The following is a 23,673-nucleotide window of genomic DNA, read 5'->3' on the forward strand; positions in this document are numbered from 1 at the left end:
AACTTAGAAAGTCTTCAACACATAAGCGGGGTGTAAATCATGCTCGGAGCAGGAGGAAATGTGAAAGATGACTTCCACCAACGATGCATTAAAAGTGACATATTATACTAATAATATTACACTCACTGCTGGTGGTATATTATGTCACCTTTAACATTTCCCCCGATACAGAACCCCTATCTTCTTTCAGTATTTAGCCAGCGAAGTGCAGCACATACTACTCCCGAGTCCCAAGTTTTGAAGTTTTATTAAAACAAGCACTATGTAGCAGCAGAGTACCGTGTTCGTGGAGAGATATGTACTTCTTAAAATTGCACTTCAGAAGGTACCCATTGGAGAATGGATTCTGAGAACCTCGACGACGGCACCTCGCGATAGGCCCACGCGTCTGTCCGTCAAACTAAAGACCCAGTCAGGGAAAGGAAACCTTTCGTAAGGCTTTTGCAACATTCATTGGCAGGCGGTTCAACATGCAGGGAGGAGAACGGGTGGGCATCTTCTGAGAGGGGTCATTGGGTCATGGCCTGGCCTACAGTGATCAAGAGCTTCAGGACGTTTTCTTTTTTCTATGGAACAAAGTTCAGAGGTTCTACGACACCACACACTAAGCAATACAATTTCTTCCCGGAAAAAAAATAATCGGAATAACCCATTACGTTTCAAAAACATTTACTTTGTCAGTTAGGCCTTTATTTTTTTATTTTAATATCACCCCCGTGTGTAAATGTATTGTAATTGCAGTTATCGACAATAAGCGCATCTGTTACTTGTGGGGCAAACGGAATGAGGAACATCTTTAATACGCAAGCATATTACAGTCAAATAAACAATTCTTTGCCATCTTAAGCGAGACATCCAGTGTCTGATTTTCTTCTTCTTTTGTATGTACTTTACAGACTTCGGTGCCGTTACATTCTGTCCACAGCTTGTCCTTTTTTTTCCCAGTTAATTATCCCCGGAGGGGGGTTTTTACGCATGTTGTGCAGGGCTGGAGCGCTAGGGGCATATCTTCTTGCCATGGGCGGGTGGCGGGAGAGGGCTTTCTGGTCAGTAGTGTACGTGAGGCATTGATAAAAATGCGTTAAGGCACAGCAAGTGGAATCGATGCTGACGAGTCGTAGGAGCATTAAGCAGGTGACCAGGAGAGACTAGAGATACCGTGAACAGCAAGTGTACCCGCAGAACATGGACGCTGCATAAGCTGTGTAACTTTTGGTTTTGGCGTCGACACAGTGCAAGTGTGAACTGTGCGCAGGGTTGATTTTATGCGTTATATCGTTTTCAAATTCTACATATTTATTTTACAGGTTTCGATCGCAGTATATACCGTATGTCTGTATGACCCTTTTTGTAGATTTTGCCCCGTTGGTTTAAAGGAAATCACAATTGTTCTCATGTTTTCACCCAAATGCACAATGCACTGTACATGAGTGTGTATACAGTCTTGGCCTGGGGATCAATCTGAAGTGCGTGATGAAAACATATACGACTACACTGACGCAAAATATGAACTCTGATATGCTTTGCAATTGATCTAGAAACCTATAATAAGAAAAAAATAAGTTAGTGCTTTGAGGCCCATGGTCATAGCAGTACATTCTCTGTAGGTTTGCGTTTATATATATATATATATATATATATATATATATATATATATATATATATATATATATATATATATATATGCACACATACACACATATAGACCTATATATATCTCCTCAAGGTCTTTGGCTTCAGTGTCTACAATATTTGGGAAACTGAATACGTTTGAATGACACACGAATGGTTGTCGTTTCAATAACTAAGATTAGGGGGCAGATATCTACTCTACGTCCCTTTTTGAAGTGGCGGGAAAAGCTATAGTAGCTGTTGATGTCATCAACAGTGATGATGACCAGCAGAGTGCGTTGGCTGGGGAACCCGCGCGCATCACGTCTTCCAACTCTAGCTATACTTTGTTTTCCATTGTGCATATCCATGTGTCACAGAATGCTTCGTTAATGTTGATTAGTTTTTTCTCTGTATATAATAACGTACAGGAGGAAATGGGACTGGACAACTGTGTGTGTGTGTGTGTGTGTGTGTGTGTGTGTGTGTGTGTGTGTGTGTGTGTGTGTGTGTGTGTGTGTGTGTGTGTGTGTGTGTTTATGTGTCTGATATAGATGATCTATCTACACATGCTTTGGAAAGGGGGCTTTGTTTGTGTGTTGAAACATATAACTGTGAGGATAAGCTAGGTTTAAACCACCAGTGTGATGAGGAGTGATATGTCTGTATATTATATAATCTTTTTCCTATTGACACAACACTTCTATAATGAAGACACAACGTATGCCGGAAAAGTCTTCTACAAGGACAGTCAAAGCCTTTCTCAGAATTACCATTTGTTATGGGTGCCTTCTAAAATGACATTAAATCTGTCAATTCCCGACACGCCTCAAACTGATCTCTGCCCAAGAGAGCGTACTGCTATGGTACAGATCAACAATAGTAAAATGAAAAAAATTAAATTAACAAACCAATGCTTAAATGAACAAATTATTACCACTATACCCTTTTTTAGTAAATCTATGAGTCCAGTATATATTACAAAAATACCTCTTTTTCTACAACAAATTACTTTGATATGGTATAATATGTATAGTATGGCGGTAAGTGCCAACGAAAGCTGCACTCTAAACATGCATGATACATACATTAGGTAATCAAAGGTCAAATCATCATCTAAACGAAAACGCTTCTGAGAAAGGAAAAAAGCTTTTCACTTTAAAACCGTGTGTGTGTGTGTGTGTGTGTGTGTGTGTGTGTGTGTGTGAGTTGAGCTGTGCGCACAAGTGTGTGTGTGTCTGTGTGTGTCTTTGTGCAGGTGTATGTATGTGTGTGTGTGTGTGTGTGTGTGTGTGTGTGTGTGTGTGTGTGTGTGTGTGTGTGTGTGTGTGTGCATGATACATACATTAGGTAATCAAAGGTCAAATCATCATCTAAACGAAAACGCTTCTGAGAAAGGAAAAAAGCTTTTCACTTTAAAACCGTGTGTGTGTGTGTGTGTGTGTGTGTGTGTGTGTGTGAGTTGAGCTGTGCGCACAAGTGTGTGTGTGTCTGTGTGTGTCTTTGTGCAGGTGTATGTATGTGTGTGTGTGTGTGTGTGTGTGTGTGTGTGTGTGTGTGTGTGTGTGTGTGTGTGTGTGTGTGTGTGTGTGTGTGTGTGTGTGTGTGTGTCTGTGACGGGTGACTTGTTAAGGCAAAGACTCAAAAGTTAAAACTGCTCCGGACACGGTCTACACCGACTCCGTCGCCATGGAAACCCCAGCATCTTACACACACACAATGAGGAGGGGGGGGGGGTGAGGGGGGGGGGGGTGTCCTGGCAGCGGACGCTTCCATGGATGGACGACCAGGATGACCTCGCCACTGAACCCGCCCCCCGCCTTCCTCTCCGGGTTCCGGGAGAGGGAGGCGGTCGCCGGGGCAACGCGGCGAGGTCCGGGCTGGGGGGCTCGCGGTCCCGTCCTTCCATGCACGTCTGAGTTCTGCCACGCAAAAGCGGTGATCACTGTGACGGATTGTGCATAGACAGCAGGCCTCGCTGATCCTCTCCCGCAGTGCGACGCACGCCGGGGCCAACCGCTTCCTCGACTCCACGGCGCCCTGTGCTACCACAGGGCTAACGTGTACTCCATGTTGATGAAGCCAGGGTTCTTGCGCAAGTCCCAGTAGGTGTTGTTAGAAACCCACCTCTCTCTCTGGTTGGCGTCCACCACTTTCCTAAGAAGAGACAGACCAGCAGAGTGTTAGACCAGAGACGCAGACACCAAGAGACAAACAGTGTTAGACTAGAGACAGACAGCAGAGTGTTAGACTAGAGACACAGACAGCAGAGTGTTAGACTAGAGACACAGACAGCAGAGTGTTAGACTAGAGACACAGACAGCAGAGTGTTAGACTAGAGACACAGACAGCAGAGTGTTAGACTAGAGACACAGACAGCAGAGAGTTAGACTAGAGACACAGACAGCAGAGTGTTAGACTAGAGACACAGACAGCAGAGTGTTAGACTAGAGACACAGACAGCAGAGTGTTAGACTAGAGACAGAGAGCAGAGTGTTAGACTAGAGACACAGACACCAAGAGACAAACAGAGTGTTAGACTAGAGACACAGACAGCAGAGTGTTAGACTAGAGACACAGACAGCAGAGTGTTAGACTAGAGACAGAGAGCAGAGTGTTAGACTAGAGACACAGACAGCAGAGTGTTAGACCAGAGACACAGACACCAGAGTGTTAGACTAGAGACACAGACAGCAGAGTATTAGACTAGAGACACAGACAGCAGAGTATTAGACTAGAGACACAGACAGCAGAGTGTTAGACTAGAGACAGAGAGCAGAGTGTTAGACTAGAGGCACTGCAGACGCAGTCAACTAGAAAGTGATATTCTGAAAGCGCCGTTCAGCATGTGTGTGTGTGTGTTTGTGTGTATGTGTGCAGATTTCGGTGTGTGAGTAAGCGTGTAGTTTTGTGTGTCTGCAATGCAATGCGTGTGCGCTCCAACCTGAAGAAGCGAGGCTGGGGTCTGATGTTGTTGTCCTCGTTCCACTTCCTGCGGACACGCTGCAGGTCTTCGATGCGCTGCTTCTCCGACGACGCCATCTCCAGGTTCCCCTCCTCCAGGTGCCTTCCCCGGCGAACCACAAACATTACATCACATCGCGACCGCGGCGGTGGGGGAACGGGCTACGGGGGGGCCACATAAGACTGAAAGGACTGTGGGGTTGGGTCAGGCAGCTTTAACCAGCCATCCGCCACACAAACGCCACCAGGACCCATTGTCGCCTTTTCCTATCGTCGATTGGGAGTGTTGATCTACATGCATCGTGTTTTTCTATCCTTCCTACGCTGGCGGAAGGACAGATGTCGCGGGTTCAAGTCCCGTGGCGTAGGGGGGGGGGGGGGGTGACGGTCAAAGCACTTGGCTAGAACTCGAACAAGCCTGCCCACCATTGGCTACACGTACTACTGTACAGCTACTGTAACAACACATTAATATTCACATACTAAAGGGGTAATTAGTATTTTGACAAATCAAATTACTCTCTTAGTAGGAGGGCAGCAACACATAGAACTAATCCTGTGGCTTAACGTTAGCTTTTTGGATGTCGTGCAATTTCTACTCCCAGGGTGGAGGCGTACCTTTGATCGGGTCGAAATCTGGCGTCTGTGGGCGGCAGGGCATCTTTTAACTCTGGACAGAGCTCATTGAGCTCAATAGCGAACCTGGTGAAGCCATAGTACAGCTCGTAGTCTGTGGGCATGGAACCTGGCGAAGGAGCAAGAGAAAGGTCTGGTGAATCATTCATATCAACATGAACGCTATCCTATTGTGTTGGGTTTTAATTTACTTTATAATTGTTATTGACCTACCCGGTCATCAGCGAGAAATACTGTACATGTTTTAAGTTCACCATGTTACCTTGGAGTGTACGTGTGCCCTCTAGTGGTCAGTCATATATTAATGCGGCTTTATTAACAAAGATCCGATCAATGCTAAAACTTATGGGAGGTAAGAGCAGGCGCTCACCTGGCCTCCAGACGCATTTGGCAGAGGGTGGAACGCCACAGTAGAGGCCCTCGTGCCACTTGCCAAACAGCCGATGGACGACTTTCCCTTCCTGGTCCATCACAAAGCCCTGCACCTCGTTCACGTTAGAGCTCCAGTAGTTTCCCTAGAAGAGACGCGTAGCATGAGCTAAAGGGTCCTCAGTCGTCAGGGCCATGTGTTCGTGTCACCTGGCCTTGAGGGTACCATGCCTTTGTTTCGGGAGGAGATTATATTCCCTACATCTACTGGTATCTAAAACACACATTCTGCTTTGGTTACCGGGGCTGGTTGTTGATGCGTACCTTGACAAAGGTGAGTTTGCACAGGCAAGCGCTGCTCTTGGTGTTCCTGATGGTGATCTCGCCGTAGTGCTCGATCCAGCGTCTGCCGCTCAGGATGTTGTGTACGCAGGTGGTGACCTTGTTCCACTCATAGTGGTCCCCGAACCTGGAGGGTGGACCAGCTGTCGGTTAGCCTTCATGCTAATCCCAACACAGGCGGAGCTACTGAGGATAGCTAGCTACTGTGGAGGTCCTCGCAGCGATGCTGGTTTGTGCCAACAGTGATGTATTCATACATCACAGTATTACAGTTATAGTCTACAGAATTAATACGAGTTATTTTGATTTGAGAAAAGGCAACATAGCAATTCAAGTTACAATTCAAGTCCACTAATGACAAGGTAGACCTTCCGATCTTAAAATCATGCGCGTCCAACACAATGAGAAGAGTCACCGAAGACAGCAGGCATACAGAAAAAACACATGGACACAATAGCACAATATCATTGTAGGCAATATCTAAGCTGGACTCATTGTGAAACGTAAACCTGTCACCTTGGCAGCATGACGTTCACCGTCCCGATCGGGAGAATCTCCATCGACTTCCCCCAGAATTTGTTTTTCCATCTCACGTCTGACGAGCACAGAAAGGCAATCAATTAAAACCACAAAGGCTAATTGGATTAATCAGCATAGCTGTTACACATGATCCCAACATTCACGGCTGCAAACAAATCATTATCCCATCACGGCCCCAACAGCTGCTTCATTAATGAGACGAACATTATTAATATTCGCTTTCCCAGATCTCAACGACAAGCGGAATATTTAATAAACCATCGAATCCCATCAGCGTAAACATTTTTCCCCCAAATCCTCGTTAGAGTACGGGTTGGCTAATGACGGTACCTTGCCAGAAGGTGAAGTTCTTGGATTCGCAGTGGCAAGCCGAGATGGGGGGGTGATGGCTGACCTGAGAGAAAGACGAGATCACATAACCAGAGTCTGACATCTGCTGTTACCGCACACGCTGTTCCCCGGTAACCCGGTCGCGGCCGGTTAGCCCCCTAACGCATAATTCATGCTGCAGTTGAGCTCTCTTAGGGCCTCCGGACACCACGGGTACACCAGGAGAAAACCCTAATCCCCTGCTCCCTTGACCCGCGGGAGGGCAAAGACTACTGCGGTACGGACCGAGGACAGAGCCCTCGGGAGCACCCCCCACCGATGGGGAACACAGACGCTCGCTCTCGGCACGATGAGGACATGTTCATGTTATGATAGAGTTGTTCCGATTCCGACACCAGTATCGGAAATTCCTCCGAATCTGCTTAAACTGCGGTATCGGGTATCGCCAGGGACGCGAGTATATGTGCCGAGCCGATACCATTACGTGACTAGCTTAGTAGGCTACACAGGCAAAGAACATCACAACCACGTGCGTTGTTATGCTGTGTTCGTTAACGGTCAGAGGTGGAAAGTCGGAATGGGAAACGACCTACAGATAATACATTCCTGTCATTGTAAGAGAACCCTTCAAAAGAACAATGCTATTAGCATTGTATATACTCGGTATTGGCTGATACACAAATTCAGGAATGGGTATCGGGAAGGAAAAACGTATCTAATAGGAACGTGTCCTTTATGGTTATCAAGTCGGCACAGCTGATCCTAACTGTGAATAATGGAGTGTGAGAGATGAGTTAGTGTCAAATTAGGAAGAATAGACACAGGGTTAGTTATTTTGAATTTGACAAATGGATGTTAAACATAGCAATTCAAGATTGTATTAGCAAGTATGCTAATGACAAGGTGGACGTTGTTGTGGTTTCACAGATCTTAGAATTACCCATTGTCTAAATATCATTAAGACCAACCTAAGACCCTGGGAGGATATAGAGTACACATGGACACAATATAAAGCCTTGTTGTCACAGAGACAAGAACATCTAAGCTGGACTCGTTGTTATATCGTGGGGATATAGAGAGCACACGGTGAGCTCTGATCTCCATCAGATAGGAAGCAGGTTACTCTCTTCACCTGCTAATCTGCCCCACAATTAGCCTAGCATGCATCTCTCAGAGCAATGCCAGGTAACGGCTCACTGGGAATCTAATTAAACCCACCGGTCTCCCTAATTAAGACGGTAAGGCGATCTGTTAACACACATACTTGTTCAGAGAAAAAACAGAAGCCCTTGTCCTCCCGAATACATTCGTAGGACTCTCCGAGTAGAGGGTTAAATGGCTTGCTTCCTGCGCGGTAGTAGGTGGAAGAGTAGCCTGAGATGGCGAAGGCTGCGACGATGACCTGGGAGAGAGACACAGAGAGAGAGAGAGAGAGAGAGAGAGAGAGAGAGAGAGAGAGACAGACAGAGACAGACAGAGAGTGAGAGAGAGGGAGAGAGAGAGACGGAGAGAGAGGGAGAGAGAGAGACAGAGAGACAGAGAGAGAGAGACGGAGAGAGAGAGAGAGATGGATAGAGGGAGAGAGAGAGAGAGAGAGAGAGAGAGAGAGAGAGACGGAGAGAGAGAGATAGAGATGGGAGTGAGAGAGAGAGACAGAGGGAGAGAGAGACAGACAGAAAAGAAAGAAAAAAAGAAAAAAAGAGAGAGAGAGGAGGAGAGGAAGACAGGGAGAGAGAAAGGGAGGGAAAGAGAAATAAATATATGAGTCAACCAAAGTGAGCCCGGATTACCCAGCTTATAACAAAGGGTTTAGCGCAGATGAGCCAAACGGTGTGAACAGTCGGCCGTGGCTGTACACGAGGGGCCCTCCTGACACGGGCCCGATATAATCAGGGCAGAGGGACCCTTGGTGGGCAGATGCATCATGGGAGCTGTGTGGGGGTCACGGCTGTGACTCCACCATGAGACGGGCCGCTGCGGGCCGACGACCCGGCGCCACCGCAGACGACACGTGTTCGGGTTTCACGTCCGCAGGGAGTCACGATGTCGAACACGAGGTCGGCCCGGTCCCATTCTGGAGCCTCTGTCACCTGAACCCCCCCTCCCCCTCCCCCCCTCCCCTGTCTATCCAATATCCCAGTTCCAGTTCCGTCTCGGAAGGAGTCGAGACCCGGGCCGGGCTTTGTGTTAAACCAACAGGAGGGAGGGACAGACCTGACCTGACCTGACTCCCTGACGGCTGGGATGGGGAGAGGGTCACTGCTGCTCTGAACAGAACAGCTCCAGCTTCTTCAAAGCAGAGGGAAACGTATAAAAACTTTTTGGTGGAAACATACATCCAGTATTCTCGAAATGAAGGTCTTATTACATCGACTGCCACAAAATGCCATCGTCTGCCATGTTGCCGACCCTATAAGGCATATCACCACATTTAAAGGTTTTCGGTCCCTTGGCTCTTAAAGGCTGTTTAAGCCCTCACCATGCGTAAGAAGGGGTCTTCCCCTCAAGAGACACATTTAAAGGTGTACCTGGCCCTTTAAGGCTCACCATGCGTTCGAAGGGGTCCTCATATTTAAAGGTGTACCTGGCCCTTTAAGGCTCACCATGCGTTCGAAGGGGTCCTCCGTCTCGGCGGCCTTGTCCAGCAGCTCGCTGTACTCGAGCTCCTCACACATGTGCTGCAGCGTGTTGAGCGGCTCGTTGAGCTCCACCGGCATGGACACCTTGGACAGGTCCTTGCCGATGTTGTTGCGCAGGATGTTCCACAGGTTGATGTTGCTGGTGTCCGGGGACGGCGCCGGCAGGCAGATACGCCGTCCGTTGCGGAAAGCGCTGGCCACGAAGTCGCCGTTGGCCACTGGAGAGGGGTGGCGTGGGGGGGATTGGGGGGGTGGTTAGGGAGGAGGAATACTAATATTAATGCATTCGATTTGTACACTCACGCTTTACAGAGTGGAACATTCAAAATAAAATGATTGAAGTAGGACGTATATAAGTAGGAAAAAAGAAGGAAGGGGAGAGACGGTCAGGGGGTTATTGGGTGAAAGCCATGTTAAAAAGGTGGGTTTTGAGGGCCTGTTAAAACGAAGGGAGAGGGTTAGGCTAACAATTCTGTCCTTTTTTAGGATCCAGTATGTAAATACTCCTAATTTGGCAATATCTTGGTCTAAGCGTTAACTATTCTGTCGGTGCGATTCCCCCGACCGTGGAACACGACGAGCAAGCGGCGGCCAAGCTCTCGCTCCTCTGTTCCATCTCAGCCTGTGGTTTAGTAATATCCGAACATCGCTATCGCAGGGTAAATCAAACAACCTTTCCACAATATCCTCATCTCCCTGGGAACCCCGGATGATATCTAACCTCGTGTCCCGGTATTAATATGATAATAAACATCCTCTCTGTCCGGGAAGCAACCCAGCGGCTTCCTCGGGGACACTCTCTTAATAAAAACTTCTGGAAGATGGCTTTAAAACTTTAAACGGACGTTTCTTCTCCTTTACAGCCGGCTATCTTGATCGCTACATCGTGGTTAAAACAATAGAATGTAAGACGCTCATCGATAGCCTTCAATGTACCTTTTGTATTCTGATATACTTGCATGGATAGCTCTCTTTTTTGCAACCTCCTTAAGGCCGCTGTAGGTACGTTCTCAGCGTTGTAAAGAGAGAGAGAGCAGAAGACAGCGGGAGAGAGAGCGCCATTTAAAACAGGATCAAACAACCCAAAAACGGCTGCTCCCGCAGGTGTTCCCGCACCTGAGAATCACAGGTAGGATGGCAGGAGAAGACCCTGATTGGGTACAAATAGCCAGGAGTGGGAGCAGTCTAAAAACGAAATAGTCTCATACAAAGTAGAGCTGGGATAAACGATTATTTCGATGCGCATTTTTCGCGTCGACGTCATCGATAACGTCGACGCGTTGTCCCAGCCTTAATACAAAGACAGGCGCAGTACACTTGAAACAGAAAATCTCACAGCGCATTTCCCTTCCTAAGAGCTCACGGATAGTTAGGTTGAATTTGTAGCTCTGAGAGCCCCTTTAATGTCTTATCCTGAACGCTACAACCATCAAACCACCGTTGCACCGCGACGAGAGGGTGCCATGTCGACCTCACGCTGACCTTGACTGAGATGTGAAAAGACAGAGTGGATGTGTCCCGAGCAGACACAGTCAGGACAGGAGGGGGGGGGGGGGGGGGGGGGGGGGAGGGGGGGGGAGAGTCGTGAGGTGAGAGTCTGGGGGGAGTGGGGGGGGGGGGGGATTCCCAGTCCACATTGATAGCCCTCAGAAGCCTGACTAATGCTCTTGGCACCGAGCAACCCCGCAAAGTCAACCGTCTCACTGATAAATGAACCGGACGCGCACAAACACACACACACACATTCAATGACTTTGTGTGTTTGTTTGTGCCTCGAAGCGTGTGTGTCGGCTTCTTTGTGTCTCAAGTGTGTGTGTGTGTATGTATGTGTGTGTGGGTGTGTGTGTCTGTGTCTTTAAGCATGTGTGTATATGTCTGTGTGTTTCTTTGAGTCTCTAAGTGTGTGTGTGTGCGTCTCTGTCTTTAAGCATGTGTGTATGTGTTTGTGTGTGTCTTTGTGTCTCGGAGCGAGCCCGTGTGTGTGTGTGTGTGTGTGTGTGCATATGTATGTGTTTGTGTGTTTTTAAGCATATGTGTGTGTGTGTGTGTGTGTGTGTGTGTGTGCGTTCTTTCTTTCAAATCTAACACTAAGCAGGCTTCAACCTGCAAGCTTTATCTGATTGGTTGATAGGATTCGAACCCCAAACATCCCCTTCCTCCCATCTCCTTCCTCCCATCCTCTTCCTCCCATCCCCTCCCTCCCTCCCATCCCAGTACTCCCATCCCCTCCCAGTAGCGGCGAGGCGCTGGGCCGTGGGGTACTGCAGGGGGCCGTAGGGAGCCTGTTGTGGGGTAATCAACAGCGTCTGGGGCGGCGTGGGCTCTGCGTTGGAGACTCACTCTGTCTGGAGACATTATCGGTCACACTGGCGTTGTCCTCCGAAATGTTATCGCTCACGTCGCTGACGTATGACTCATCGTCTGAGGCCTGCGTGGGGAGAGGAGAGGGTAAGGCACACGCACGCACAAAAGGCAAGCACACACACATACGCATAGAAGTACACACACGTACACAGGCGCACACCCACACACACACAGACACAAGAAAGAACACAGCGTACACACAAACACACACACGCAAACAGGCGCACACCCACACACAAATGGAAACACACACTGGCACACACACAAACACACACACACACACACAGGCGCACGTACACATATACAGGCACACACACAAATGGACACATAAACACACACACATACACAGGCGCATACATGCACACTCACGCACATGCACACTCACGCACATGCACACACACATACAGACGCAGAGTCACACATATATTCATACACTCACCGAAGCACCGGCACACCAACAAACACATACACACACACACTCGTACAGTCATCGGAACACAAACACATAAAGGGACACACACACACACACGTACGTACGGACACACACTACACACACACACACAATGCTTTTAGCCGGTGGCTAGCAAACTGCAGCAGGCGCTGGCTGCGTGTCCCACTGCAGCGATCACAGGACCAGACACTGCAGCATTTCAGCGCCGTTTCCTCAGTGCGGCAACGGGGCCGCTGACGCTGCCGAGGAGAAACCAGGAGCCGTGCCTCCGGTGGCGGCGGTGCGCCGTCTGCCACGTGCCCTCGTTACAGCTGCGTGATCAGCCCCCCGCAGAGAGGGCGATGCTAAGCTAACGCTAAGCTAAGCTAATCAGGCGGACGCAATGAAAGCAGACGAATGGTGACTGATCACTCCGCGGAGCTGCAAGCCGAGCGCCGAGCAGAGCCGCTGGGGCTAGGTGGCTAGGCTATCGGGCTGTTATCACCGCAGGCCGATATCCTTCACAGAAGTTGAAATGGACCATAAAAGCAACATGTCCGTCCCTCGGGAGGGGGGGGGGGGGGGGGAAATGGTTCTGGTGAGTCATGTGCTGAACCGCAAAACGGCTTATCGCCGGGAACCTTGAGCTAACAGAGGGCCTCGGCCGCAAGTGTAGGGGCCCTTCCGAGCCCCGGTGTGTGTGTGTGAGCCGGGGAGGGGGATTAGGCCCTGGGGAGGCGGGGGGGCCGACGCGGGCCCCCCCCCCCCCCGCCCCGGCTTTGTCAGGGCTTCCGCTGCGCGTTATCTCTGGCGCTCACGCGGCTCGGGGCAAACGCTGACTAACGGCGGGACTCGCGCTGAACTGTCCTCCGCGGAGCGTTATCAGCCTCCCCAGCAGCTGGCCCCCCACCCCCCACCCCCCCCCCCCCCCCCCCCCCACCCCCTATTTGCCCCCCCGCGCACACACTCCTTCCTGTGCGTTTCCTCCACCCCCTGGTCCTAGTGCCACTACTGTTTAGGCGTTGAGTGTCTTCAGTTTATCCAAAGTGCTCACGTCTAGCAGATCTTTTATCCAAAGTGAGTCTCAGTGGATACAGAAGCACGCCGTGCAAGACGGCAGATTGGGGGTTAATAAGATAAGAACAGACAACACTTTATTGTCTGTTACACAATTTTTCTTTGACATGGCTCCAGTCACAAATAAACATTCACACAGACATAAAAGACAAGACAAGACAAGACATGGGTGTTCAGGTAATAATCGCAGATGCATGCCTGCAAGCAGGATGTGGACGTCGGGGTGAAGGCCAGGACCTTGAGTGAATCACCTTAACCACGACCCTCACCCAACCATAACCCTAAGCCTAACCCAACCCTAACCTTAACCCTAACCCAACCCTAACCCTCACCCTAACCCAACCCTAACCCTCACCCTAACCCAACCCTAACCCTAACCCAACCCTAACCCAAACCGTATCCTGCTGGTGGAGCCAGCAGGATACGGTTTGGGTTTGGGTTGGGTTTATATTGTGGTTAAGTCCTAAGCCGCATGACCTTTGACCTCGATGGATGGAGCGTCTTTACCTCGTTTTCTGACGAGCTGGCGGACAGGAGCACTTCCTGGGCGTCGAAGAACTCGGACACCGACTCGGACATGGAGAGACGGCTCTCGTTCGAGGCCTGCTGGGTCAGAGGGATCCCCATCTGTTCACCCTGCGAACACACACACACAGAGACACACACATGCACGCAGACACACACACACAGACACACACAGAGACACACAGACACGCAGACACACACACAGACACACACACAGAGACACACACGCACGCAGACACACACACACAGACACACACAGACACACAGACACACACACACAGACATGCAGACAGACACACACACAGACACACACAAACACAGACACCGACACACACAGACACACGAAACAGACACACACACACAAACGCACACACACACAGACACACACAAACACAGACAGACACAACCAGTTTTACTTAGAGTCTTGAGTTGCACAAGAAGGACGGGGGGTAAAACAGGGGACTGCAATGTGAGCGAATCAGGGTGACTTTGCCCCGGGTGGTTCTCTCTGGTGGGCAGCCAGCCATATTTACTGATTAGTCAGTTCGCCATTGTTATTCTTTGTTCTTTCTTTTTCTGTCGGGGCCTTGGCAAGTGAACTGTTAAGGTCATCAGCCAATGTGTTCGGGAAACAAACCGTTTCTCTGTTAAAAGGTCGGGAATCAATAACGCTATCGACGAATACAGTAAAGAGCGGGCTGCCAGATGGCCGAGCGGAGCGGGAACTGGGTGGTAATGAGCCAGCGGGTTTCCTCTGGTTGGTCGTTCTGACCGGGGAGTCTTCGCTCTGACCGCGGAGTCGTATCCCGAGACCGAGCAGAAAGATGGACGCAGTGTCTGTGACGTCACCAATGATTTACACACGATCGTTTTGAGGGTTCTCAGAGGGTCACCGGTTTTTATCCAATATTATTGTGAATCAACCATGAAAGTGTATGAATAGTGATTATAAGAAGATGAACTAGCCACGGACATGATTACTGAAAATAAAAAGTTTTGCTTTTGAATAAACACAATTTCTTACCGTTGACTTAGAGGCCGTTAGAGGAGCTACAAGCTAGTCTCCAACGTAAACCACCTACAGGCCGTTAGAGGAGCTACATGCTAGTCTCTACAGCTAATCTCTACCATGAACCTAAATGCCGCTAGAGGAGCTTCATGCTAGTCTCTACCGTGAACCACCTAAAGGATGTCAGAGGAGCTTCATGTTAGTCTCCAACGTAAACCACCTAAAGGATGTCAGAGGGGCTTCATGCTAGTCTCTACGCTGCCGGGTCGTACCTCGTCTGGCGTGGAGATGATGTTTACGCTGACCACCTGCTCGCTCAGGACCGACTCGGAGTGGATGCGGCTGAGACGCGTGCGTAGCTCTGCGTTCTGTGACAGCGCCTGCAGTGATGAAACGGCGACATGATTGCTCCAAGACCCAAGACGTCGGTCGTGTTCGGCCGTAAGACGGGTGATCGTTAAAGTAGTGATTGAGCCCCTTCCGATAATACTGTGGGAGACTTTCACAGTTCATAAAATCAATATCAGTTCCGTCCTCTGGATGGATTTGTCCAGGATGTTTTAGACTACCAGTAAGCTGAAACGTTACACATTGCAACTTGAAGGACCACTGCCCACCCAAGAATTGCAAACGTAAAAATGCTCCGGGCTCAAGGGAAACCTGGGCTGGACCTCCTGAGGTAGCAAAGCTATCGGGACGTGACCTCATGATCATCTCCCGATGAGAGTCCTGACTAACAAGAACTGAGGGTCTGCCAGAGAACAACAGACGGTTAGATTGCCAAACCATCGCTTTTTCTTTTTCTGAATTTTTTTAATCTTTCAATTGTGTGTGGGAGTAACATAAAAGTAAGTTAATAGAGGTAAGATGTTCTGTATGTTCAAACATATGACAAGAGCGGTGCGCTCAGCTAATTATGAGGTTTAAAATCCCCTGACCCTTGGGCCACCACACCTTTAACGAATTATACATAAAAGACTCAAAACCAATTAGCAACAAAACCAAAGAGAACGTGGACGACACAGCTCGCCAGAAGGCTGTCAGCTCCGGGGACAAAACCGACCAATGAGGTTGCGGGGCTTCCGGAGAGAGCTCTGAGAAGGAAGAAGCTAATGACCCTGATGACACGCCTCCCCCCCCCGCACCAATTAGTACGACCCGAGCTCCTCGACTCGGCTGCCCGGGCGCTGACGGGCACGGCCATCTCTCCGGGAGGGGACAGTGACGGCGAGGTGGTCAGCCGTGACTGGTTTTAAAATAGACGCGAGGCGTGCTTAAAGCACGGTTCAGATAAAACGATTGAGACCGGCGACTGCTGGCAAGAGCTTCACAAGCGATTGTCAGGGGTGGTGGCGGGTGCTTCCCCCTCGCGCTAACTCACAGAGCATGATAATAATGCTCCTCCACCGCAAGAATTTGGCCTAACGCAAATACGCCACGCTACTGCTCATGAGGTAACGTCTGGGAACCCATGACATCAGTGGCTGTCATAGCAACCGAGGCAGGGTGCTTACGCCCGCTTGGGCAGAGAGATGGGAGCTGGCGTGGCACCGGCTCGTCTAAAAACAAACGCTAACTTCAGGGCTTTATTTCACCTGGAGAGACTAGGGAACGATAATCTTGGCAGATCTTTTTATCTCGATGGGGCTTTAAAAACATCTGAGGAGATAAATCTGTCTCCATCACGCGAGGGCGGCATGGGGCTCTAGTTCAATCCCCAGCTCCTCCTAGCTGAGTATCGATGTTTCCCTGAGCAAGGCACCTCACCCCGACTGCTCCTGACGAGCTGGCTGTCGCCTTGCGTGGCTGACTCCGCCGTCGGTGTGCGAATGTGCGAATGAATGGGTGAATGTGAGGCAATATTGTTAAAGCACTTTGAGTGGCCACTGGTTAAAAAAGCAGCATACAAAAGCAGTCTATTTACCTTTTACATAACACCTGGATTCACAGAAATGGCAATATTTTTTGGGCCGACAGCGTTTAGCTTTTTGCTAGACATCACGGAAGCATTGACTGAGTTTTGGGTGTGCGGCGTGGAAGGCCGTGTGTGCGTTCACCTGGGACAGGGACTTCCTGAGGGTGTTGATCTGGGCGGCCTGGCTGCTCTGCTCCTGGTCCGACAGGATCTGCTTGATCTTCTCCTTCTCGATGCCCACCGTGTTGAAGGCCGACCGCAGCAGGCAATGGACTGGGCACAAGGGGAGCAGAGAGAACGCGTTAACTACCGCCGTACGCTGCGAGTGTGGAGCGCACACAGACGCACAACGCCATACACACACAGCCACATGCACCACACACCCCATACACACACACATCAACACCACCCACACGCGCACACACAAATATATATATATATACACACACAAACACACACATGTATACAGAATATACACACACACACTCATTAACACCTAGCAACCATCACAAACACACACACACACACACACACACACACACACACACACACACACACACACACACACACACACACACACACAGGCCCCAGCATGGTCGATTATGTTAATAATCATCAATCCGCCCACACTAAGCATCCACTGGGCTCTGGCCCCTAGAGCACCAGCCGTGGCCGCCACGGTAGCAGACCCTACAGCAGCAGTAGCAGCAGTAGCCGCCGCAGAATAAGCATTAGCAGCATTAGCAGCAGCATTAGCATCAGCAGCAGCCGCAGCATAATCATTATCATAAGCATTATCATTAGCATTAGCATCAGCAGCTGCATTAGCAGCAGCATAAGCATTAGCAGCAGCATTAACATTAGCAGTAGCATTAGCAGCAGCAGTAGCCGCCGCAGCCACAGCATTAGCATTAGCAGTGGCATTAGCAGTAGCATTAGCAGCAGCAGTAGCCGCCGCCACAGCAGCAGCAAGCAGCAGCATTATCATTAGCATTAGCATTTGCCTTAGCATCATTAGCATTAGCATTTCCCTTAGCATCATTAGCATTAGCAGCAGTGCCCGGGGGCCCCGTCGGCCTACCCTTCTGAGCGATGGTGCAGAAGTCCTCCTGCAGCTTGATGTAGTCGCCGGCCCCCTCCACGTAGTCGGCGTGGCGCGCCGGCGGCACCTGGAAGTCCACCAGCTCAGCGCACAGGTTGGGGTTGGACGAGTGGAGGCGGACCGGGGGGATGGCCGAGGACAGGGGTACCTGGGGGGGGGGGGAGGTAGGGGGGAGGGTGAGACAGGGGGAGGGCGGGGCTGGGTTTACGTCCCCGCAGTGCTTGGCTATATCAGGGGGCGAGGGGATCATCTGACCCCGCAGAGAGATTATAAATCAAACACACACCGGTACTGGAAACACCAGTGTTATGTAAAACCACTAGAAACAAAGTTCAGTGCTGTTGGTTTGCATTCGTCTCTTGAGTCTTGGTGAATCCAACGTGTCGTACGATAATATGTAATTGATAAGGGGAACACGTTGTGCACATATGGATGGGTGGATTCTGAAAAAAGGCACCCCAGCCAAACTGAATCAGCAGTAAACTCAGGCTCTGTAGCGCGATGCACGACCAGGGAAATTAGAGAAAGCAAATTCATCCTCATTCATGCACTGCCACAGCAATCCATTTCGGTGGGTACTGCCAGAAAAAGGAATGGGGGAAAAATGGAACTTAGCTGACAAAATAAAACAAGCTTTTTTTTGTGGTGGGCGGCGCGGGGAGTTTCCTGTGTAAAGTGGGCCTAAAGTGCTTACTTAACTTTAAGTGGATCCGGAAAAAGTTTCGAGCATAAATTATGTCTGACGCACGATTCGGAAAAGTTATGCTAATTCCGTTATTAGTGCGCAGAGTGAAACTCTTCCGACGCCCACGCACGCCACCGAGGGAACGCCGCTCTGTGAACGGCACCGCCGGGTCTGAGCGGTTTCATTAGCGTCGACGTGTGAACGTTCCCGCTCGCTAACAGCAAGCGGTGTGGGATAATGTCTCTGATGTCGGAATAATACAGATTATCTCACTGCTCTTTCTATAGCCTCATATAAACAGTATTTTGTCCACCGTCGATTCAGATTTTACTCACTTTTACGTGGAAAGTCTATTGGTTACATGCATCAAGTCATCAGCAAATGGTATCTAAGCATACTTTGGATGTTCACATGGACCACGGCATGTATACATTAGCATAATTAAATTTCCAGTTGTCATGTCTGTGGCTAATTCATCTTCATATTATTACTAGTTGAAGTTAATTTATACTTCAAATCAAAATGTCTAAATATATTTCTAAACATAAGACAAAATGTCTAAATATATTTCTAAACATAAGACAGTCAGTCAGTCAGTTAGCAGAAGCTTCCGGAGACTTCAGATCAGAGGGAGGAGCTAGGGCCTCTAGAGTCAGTCAGTTACCCTGGCCACCGCGCGGTCCCCAATATGTCTGATATAAATCAAATGTATTCCCCGTCCTACTTGACACATCGATGGAGACCAGGGGGCGACAGAGTAGAGCATGTACCTGGAGCTGGAACTTAGAGTCTTTCCCGACACTTTTTGTTCTCCATCTTCGGTTCAACCGCTTCTCTTTCTTTGATAACTCTACGCAATTGGTCTAAGCCAATCAAAAACGTGGACCAAAATAAAGAAAGAAATGCGGTTAGTAAGGGGTGCAAAACAAAAGCACAACAGATTCAAATCAAAGCAAACAGAGCGGGGGGGGGGGGGGGGGGGGGGGGGGGGGTGAAAGCCAGGCCGAGGTCACAGCGGGGAGCAAACACGACCTCGGGGCGGTGAGCTGAACCTCGCCTCAGAGGGAACGGCATTCAACCAAACGGGGATCAAAGCCTGCTCGATGTGAGGAGGTGCAACGGTCTAGATCTTCTTCTGACTCTCGTGGCAGGGGCGGCACTCTTCCACACATCAAGCAGGAGAAAGTGGCATTCTGAAGTGGTTTCAGTGATGGATGATTGGTTTTAACTGATTTAATCCATTAAATGTTAAACAGTCTTTAGTTTATACCTGAAGGAACCCGGCATCGATACCTCCAGCAGTGCGTTCTGCACAGATTAATCTTCCTTAAAAACCTGACGGTTCCACTGTAACACATCTCCATAGGAGCCTTAAAGGAGACTCAATACTTCCTTTTCTAAGATGTGTCAGTGTACAGAGGCACTTGTGGTGCGTTAATGTGCCTGCACGAGTGTGCATTTAATATGCGTGAGTTTGTGTATGTGTACGTATGTTTGCATTTGAGTGTACATATGTGTGTGTGTGTGTATGTAAATGCATGTGTGTGCATGTAAGTTTATATGTGTGTGTTTGTGCGTGAACAAGTGAATGTGTGTGTGTTTGTGGCTGTGTGCGTGTACTTGTGTGTTGTTTTGTGCGTGCGTGTGCACTTGCACATGTGTCTGTATGTACGTGTACAGTATGTATGTGTACGTATGTGTTTACGTTGGTGTACGTGCGTGTGTGTCAGTGAGTGTGTGTGTGTGTACGTCTGTGTGCTTGCCTGTACGTACGTGTGTACATATGTGTTTAGGTGTGTACGGGTGTGTGTGTGTGTGTGTGTGCGTGTATACGTGTGCGTCTGAGTGTACGTGCGTGTGTGTGTGTGTGGGTGTGTGTGTGTGTGCGGTACCTGCATGTCTGTGAAGTTGGGGGCAGACTGGGTGCGCTGGAGAATCTCCAGACTCTGCAGTAACTTACTGAGCTCCATCAGGCTGGACTGGCAGCGGGCCAACTCTGGAGACACAGCGACACAGGGTCACAGGAGAACAACACACACACACACACACACACACACACACACACACATAAACACACAAGACATACACACACAAATGAGATACACAACCACCCTCACATGGACACACACACACACACACGAGACATGAACACAAACACACATGCGAGACACACACACACACAGACACAGCCACACACACGAGATATACACATACACATGAGACATACACACACACATACACACACACACACACACACACACAAGCACACGCACACACACACACACATGCGAGACATACACACACATAGACAAACATGTGATACAAGAGACTTATATGCACCCTTGAGTAAACGCACACACACACACAGACACGCACACAAACACACGCACAGATAACACCCATCATCACATGGACGCAAACACACATTCAACCACAAAGCACACCACACACACATGAGACTCACACCCTCTCATGGACACGCGTGTCCACACGCGCACGAGACATACTCGCACGAGACATACACGCGCACGAGACATACTCTCATGGACACACGTGTCCATGAGAGCATGTCTCGTGCGCGTGTTTGCCTCATGTTTCATTCCCATCTCCTCCTCTGGTAGAGCGTGAGTGTGTGTATGGCGATGGTGGGGGGAGGGGCAAGGCACTTTAAAATGAGTCTGATGAATGCGCCACTTGACGGTCGAGGAAGTGGTCGGTGGAGGAGGAGGAGGGGGGAGGGGGAGGAGCACCGTGGGGGGAGGGGGGGCACTTACCCTCCGCACACTTGTCCATCTCCTCAGACTCCTGGAGCCAGGCGGCAACCTTGCTCTGCCCGTTGCTGTAGGAGGCGGGGAGGCTGCTGCTGCTGCTGCTGCTGGGGGCCACGGGCTGCCACGGGAGGTTACTGGGCTTAGCCTGGAGGGGGGGGGGGGGGGGGGAGGAGGAGGAGGAGGAGAGGGAGGGGGAGAGAGGGAGGAGGGGGAGAGAGGGAGGAGGAGGAGAGGGAGGGGGGAGGAGGAGGAGAGGGAGGGGGGAGGAGAGGGAGGGGGAGAGAGGGAGGAGGGGGAGAGGGAGGAGGGGGGAGAGGGAGGGGGGAGGAGGGGGAGAGGGAGGAGGAAAGAGAGGGGGGAGGAGAAGGGGGAGAGGGAGGGGGGAGGAGGAGGGGGAGAGGGAGGGGGGAGGAGGAGGAGGAAAGAGAGGGGGGAGGAGAAGGGGGAGAGGGAGGGGGGAGGAGGAGGGGGAGAGGGAGGGGGGAGGAGGAGGAGGAGGAAAGAGAGGGGGGAGGAGAAGGAAAGAGAGGGAGGGGGAGAGAGGGAGGAGGGGGAGAGGGAGGGGGGGAGGAGAGGAAGGGAGGGGGAGAGAGGGAGAGAGGGGGTGGAGGGGGAGAGAGGAGGAGGAGGAGAAACAGACACACCCAGAAGTCAGTAAATTTTTAATTAGGTTGGGAGAATTGGGATTGTGCTACACTAACAGTGTCGGACAGACAGACAGACAGACAGACAGACAGACAGACAGACAGACAGACAGACAGACAGACAGACAGACAGACAGACAGACAGACAGACAGACACAGATACTTGATAGATAGATAGATAGATAGATAGATAGATAGATAGATAGATAGATAGATAGATAGATAGATAGATAGATAGATAGATAGATAGATAGATAGATAGATAGATAGATAGATTATAGAGAGAGAGCAAAATAGATAGATGAAGTCCATCTGTTTTTATATATTGTTGGCAATTAGCAAATGAAAAAAAAAAACAATGGGACTATATTATAATACTATTCTAATATATTCTCCACCATTTGCCTTCCCTTTATCCCTCAGTCTGCCCTGCTCAAGCGGGAGGGAATGAACTCCCAGCCATATTCTGATGAGCCCTGCTGCATGATGTTCTCTCCGTCTGTGATAACGAGGCTCCCCTGGCCCTCAGGGCAGAGGGGTGAGAGATCCAGGCATCAAGGCAGGCGTCTGATCACCTCAGATGGGGTGAGAGCACAGCTAAGACTCCCCTCTCTGGAGCTGCCTGGACGCCTGACTGGCTTACCAGCCCGGCTCACACACCCACACACACACACACACACACACACACACACACACACACACACACACACACACAGACACACACACACACACACACACAGACACAGACACACACACACACACACACACACACACACACACACACACACACACACACACACACACACACACACACACACACACACACACACACACACACACACACACGTACGCACGTACCTGCAAGCACACACACACATACGCACAAGCACACATACACACACACATGCACACACACACAGCTCACGTACATGCACGCACACAAAAACACACACACACACACACACACAGACACACGTATGCATGCACACACACACGTACACACAAACACACACACACACTGACACACACACACACACACATACCTTAACACACATACACACACTCACACACACACGTACACACCCACATCCACGCACACAAACACTCACACACGTACTCCATCCCACGCTCCCGAGACATGTTGGGATTTGATCCCAGGTTTGGAGCAGGCAGCCGTCTAGACAAAGTGTTTAGCCTGATCTCCCGGCGATAGCGATCGAGATACGATTACCATTTCCAACGGGCATCACAGGATGGACGGCATATCTAATGACATGCGAAACGACGTCAGTCTTCTTAATGAGCTGCCTGCCGCCAGCTTAATGTAATTGACCGAGTGCTTGATTGATAGATGATGACGATACCAATAGTGTTAATACGTCCCTTTTGTTGTGCCTCTCTGAAGTCAAAAGACAGAAGCAAGGCTTTCTGTTGAACCGGCTGGATGCAATGGTCTGCCAATAGGTGTAAACCAAACCAAATCCATCGATACTGTTTATGTTCTAGCCTGAGCTTAGGAGCAAATGTGAAAAGAAAACGTAATATTCAACATCTGTCCAATTATTGCCGTCTATAGAACTGTCTATCATTGAATTTACAACTGACTAGTGACCACATCATATTAAAGTCATTGATATAATAATGTGAATGAATAAAGGAACAGAAAATGGATTTTATCACATGAATGAATAATTTGTGTCAGTAATTTTTAAACACAAAT

At 49.6% G+C, this 23,673-nt stretch overlaps 1 protein-coding gene across 4 annotated transcripts in view; it reads right to left on the reverse strand.

The window, feature by feature from the left end:
* Positions 1-231: 231 nt before the first annotated feature.
* Positions 232-23,673, reverse strand: part of osbpl6 (oxysterol binding protein-like 6) — a 44,206-nt gene continuing 20,764 nt past the window's right edge. The window contains exons 7-23 of one of the 4 annotated variants that reach the window (XM_030343100.1): positions 21,313-21,454; positions 20,431-20,534; positions 19,309-19,401; positions 17,833-18,001; positions 16,894-17,024; positions 15,109-15,204; positions 13,810-13,938; positions 11,772-11,859; positions 9,396-9,649; positions 8,057-8,194; positions 6,793-6,856; positions 6,439-6,517; positions 5,905-6,049; positions 5,582-5,726; positions 5,194-5,320; positions 4,556-4,678; positions 232-3,768 (exon numbers count right to left, since the gene is read on the reverse strand). In XM_030343100.1, the coding sequence (XP_030198960.1) occupies positions 3,657-3,768; positions 4,556-4,678; positions 5,194-5,320; positions 5,582-5,726; positions 5,905-6,049; positions 6,439-6,517; positions 6,793-6,856; positions 8,057-8,194; positions 9,396-9,649; positions 11,772-11,859; positions 13,810-13,938; positions 15,109-15,204; positions 16,894-17,024; positions 17,833-18,001; positions 19,309-19,401; positions 20,431-20,534; positions 21,313-21,454 (2,139 nt within the window). In that variant the 3' untranslated portion in view covers positions 232-3,656. Of the gene's footprint in view, positions 3,769-4,555; positions 4,679-5,193; positions 5,321-5,581; positions 5,727-5,904; positions 6,050-6,438; positions 6,518-6,792; positions 6,857-8,056; positions 8,195-9,395; positions 9,650-11,771; positions 11,860-13,809; positions 13,939-15,108; positions 15,217-16,893; positions 17,025-17,832; positions 18,002-19,308; positions 19,402-20,430; positions 20,535-21,312; positions 21,455-23,673 lie in introns of all 4 variants that reach the window. The other 3 variants (XM_030343099.1, XM_030343101.1, XM_030343102.1) reach the window with 3 other exon arrangements.

Source organism: Gadus morhua, chromosome 20 (genome assembly GCF_902167405.1).
Source record: "Gadus morhua chromosome 20, gadMor3.0, whole genome shotgun sequence".
NCBI classification, from domain to species: Eukaryota; Metazoa; Chordata; class Actinopteri; order Gadiformes; family Gadidae; genus Gadus; species Gadus morhua.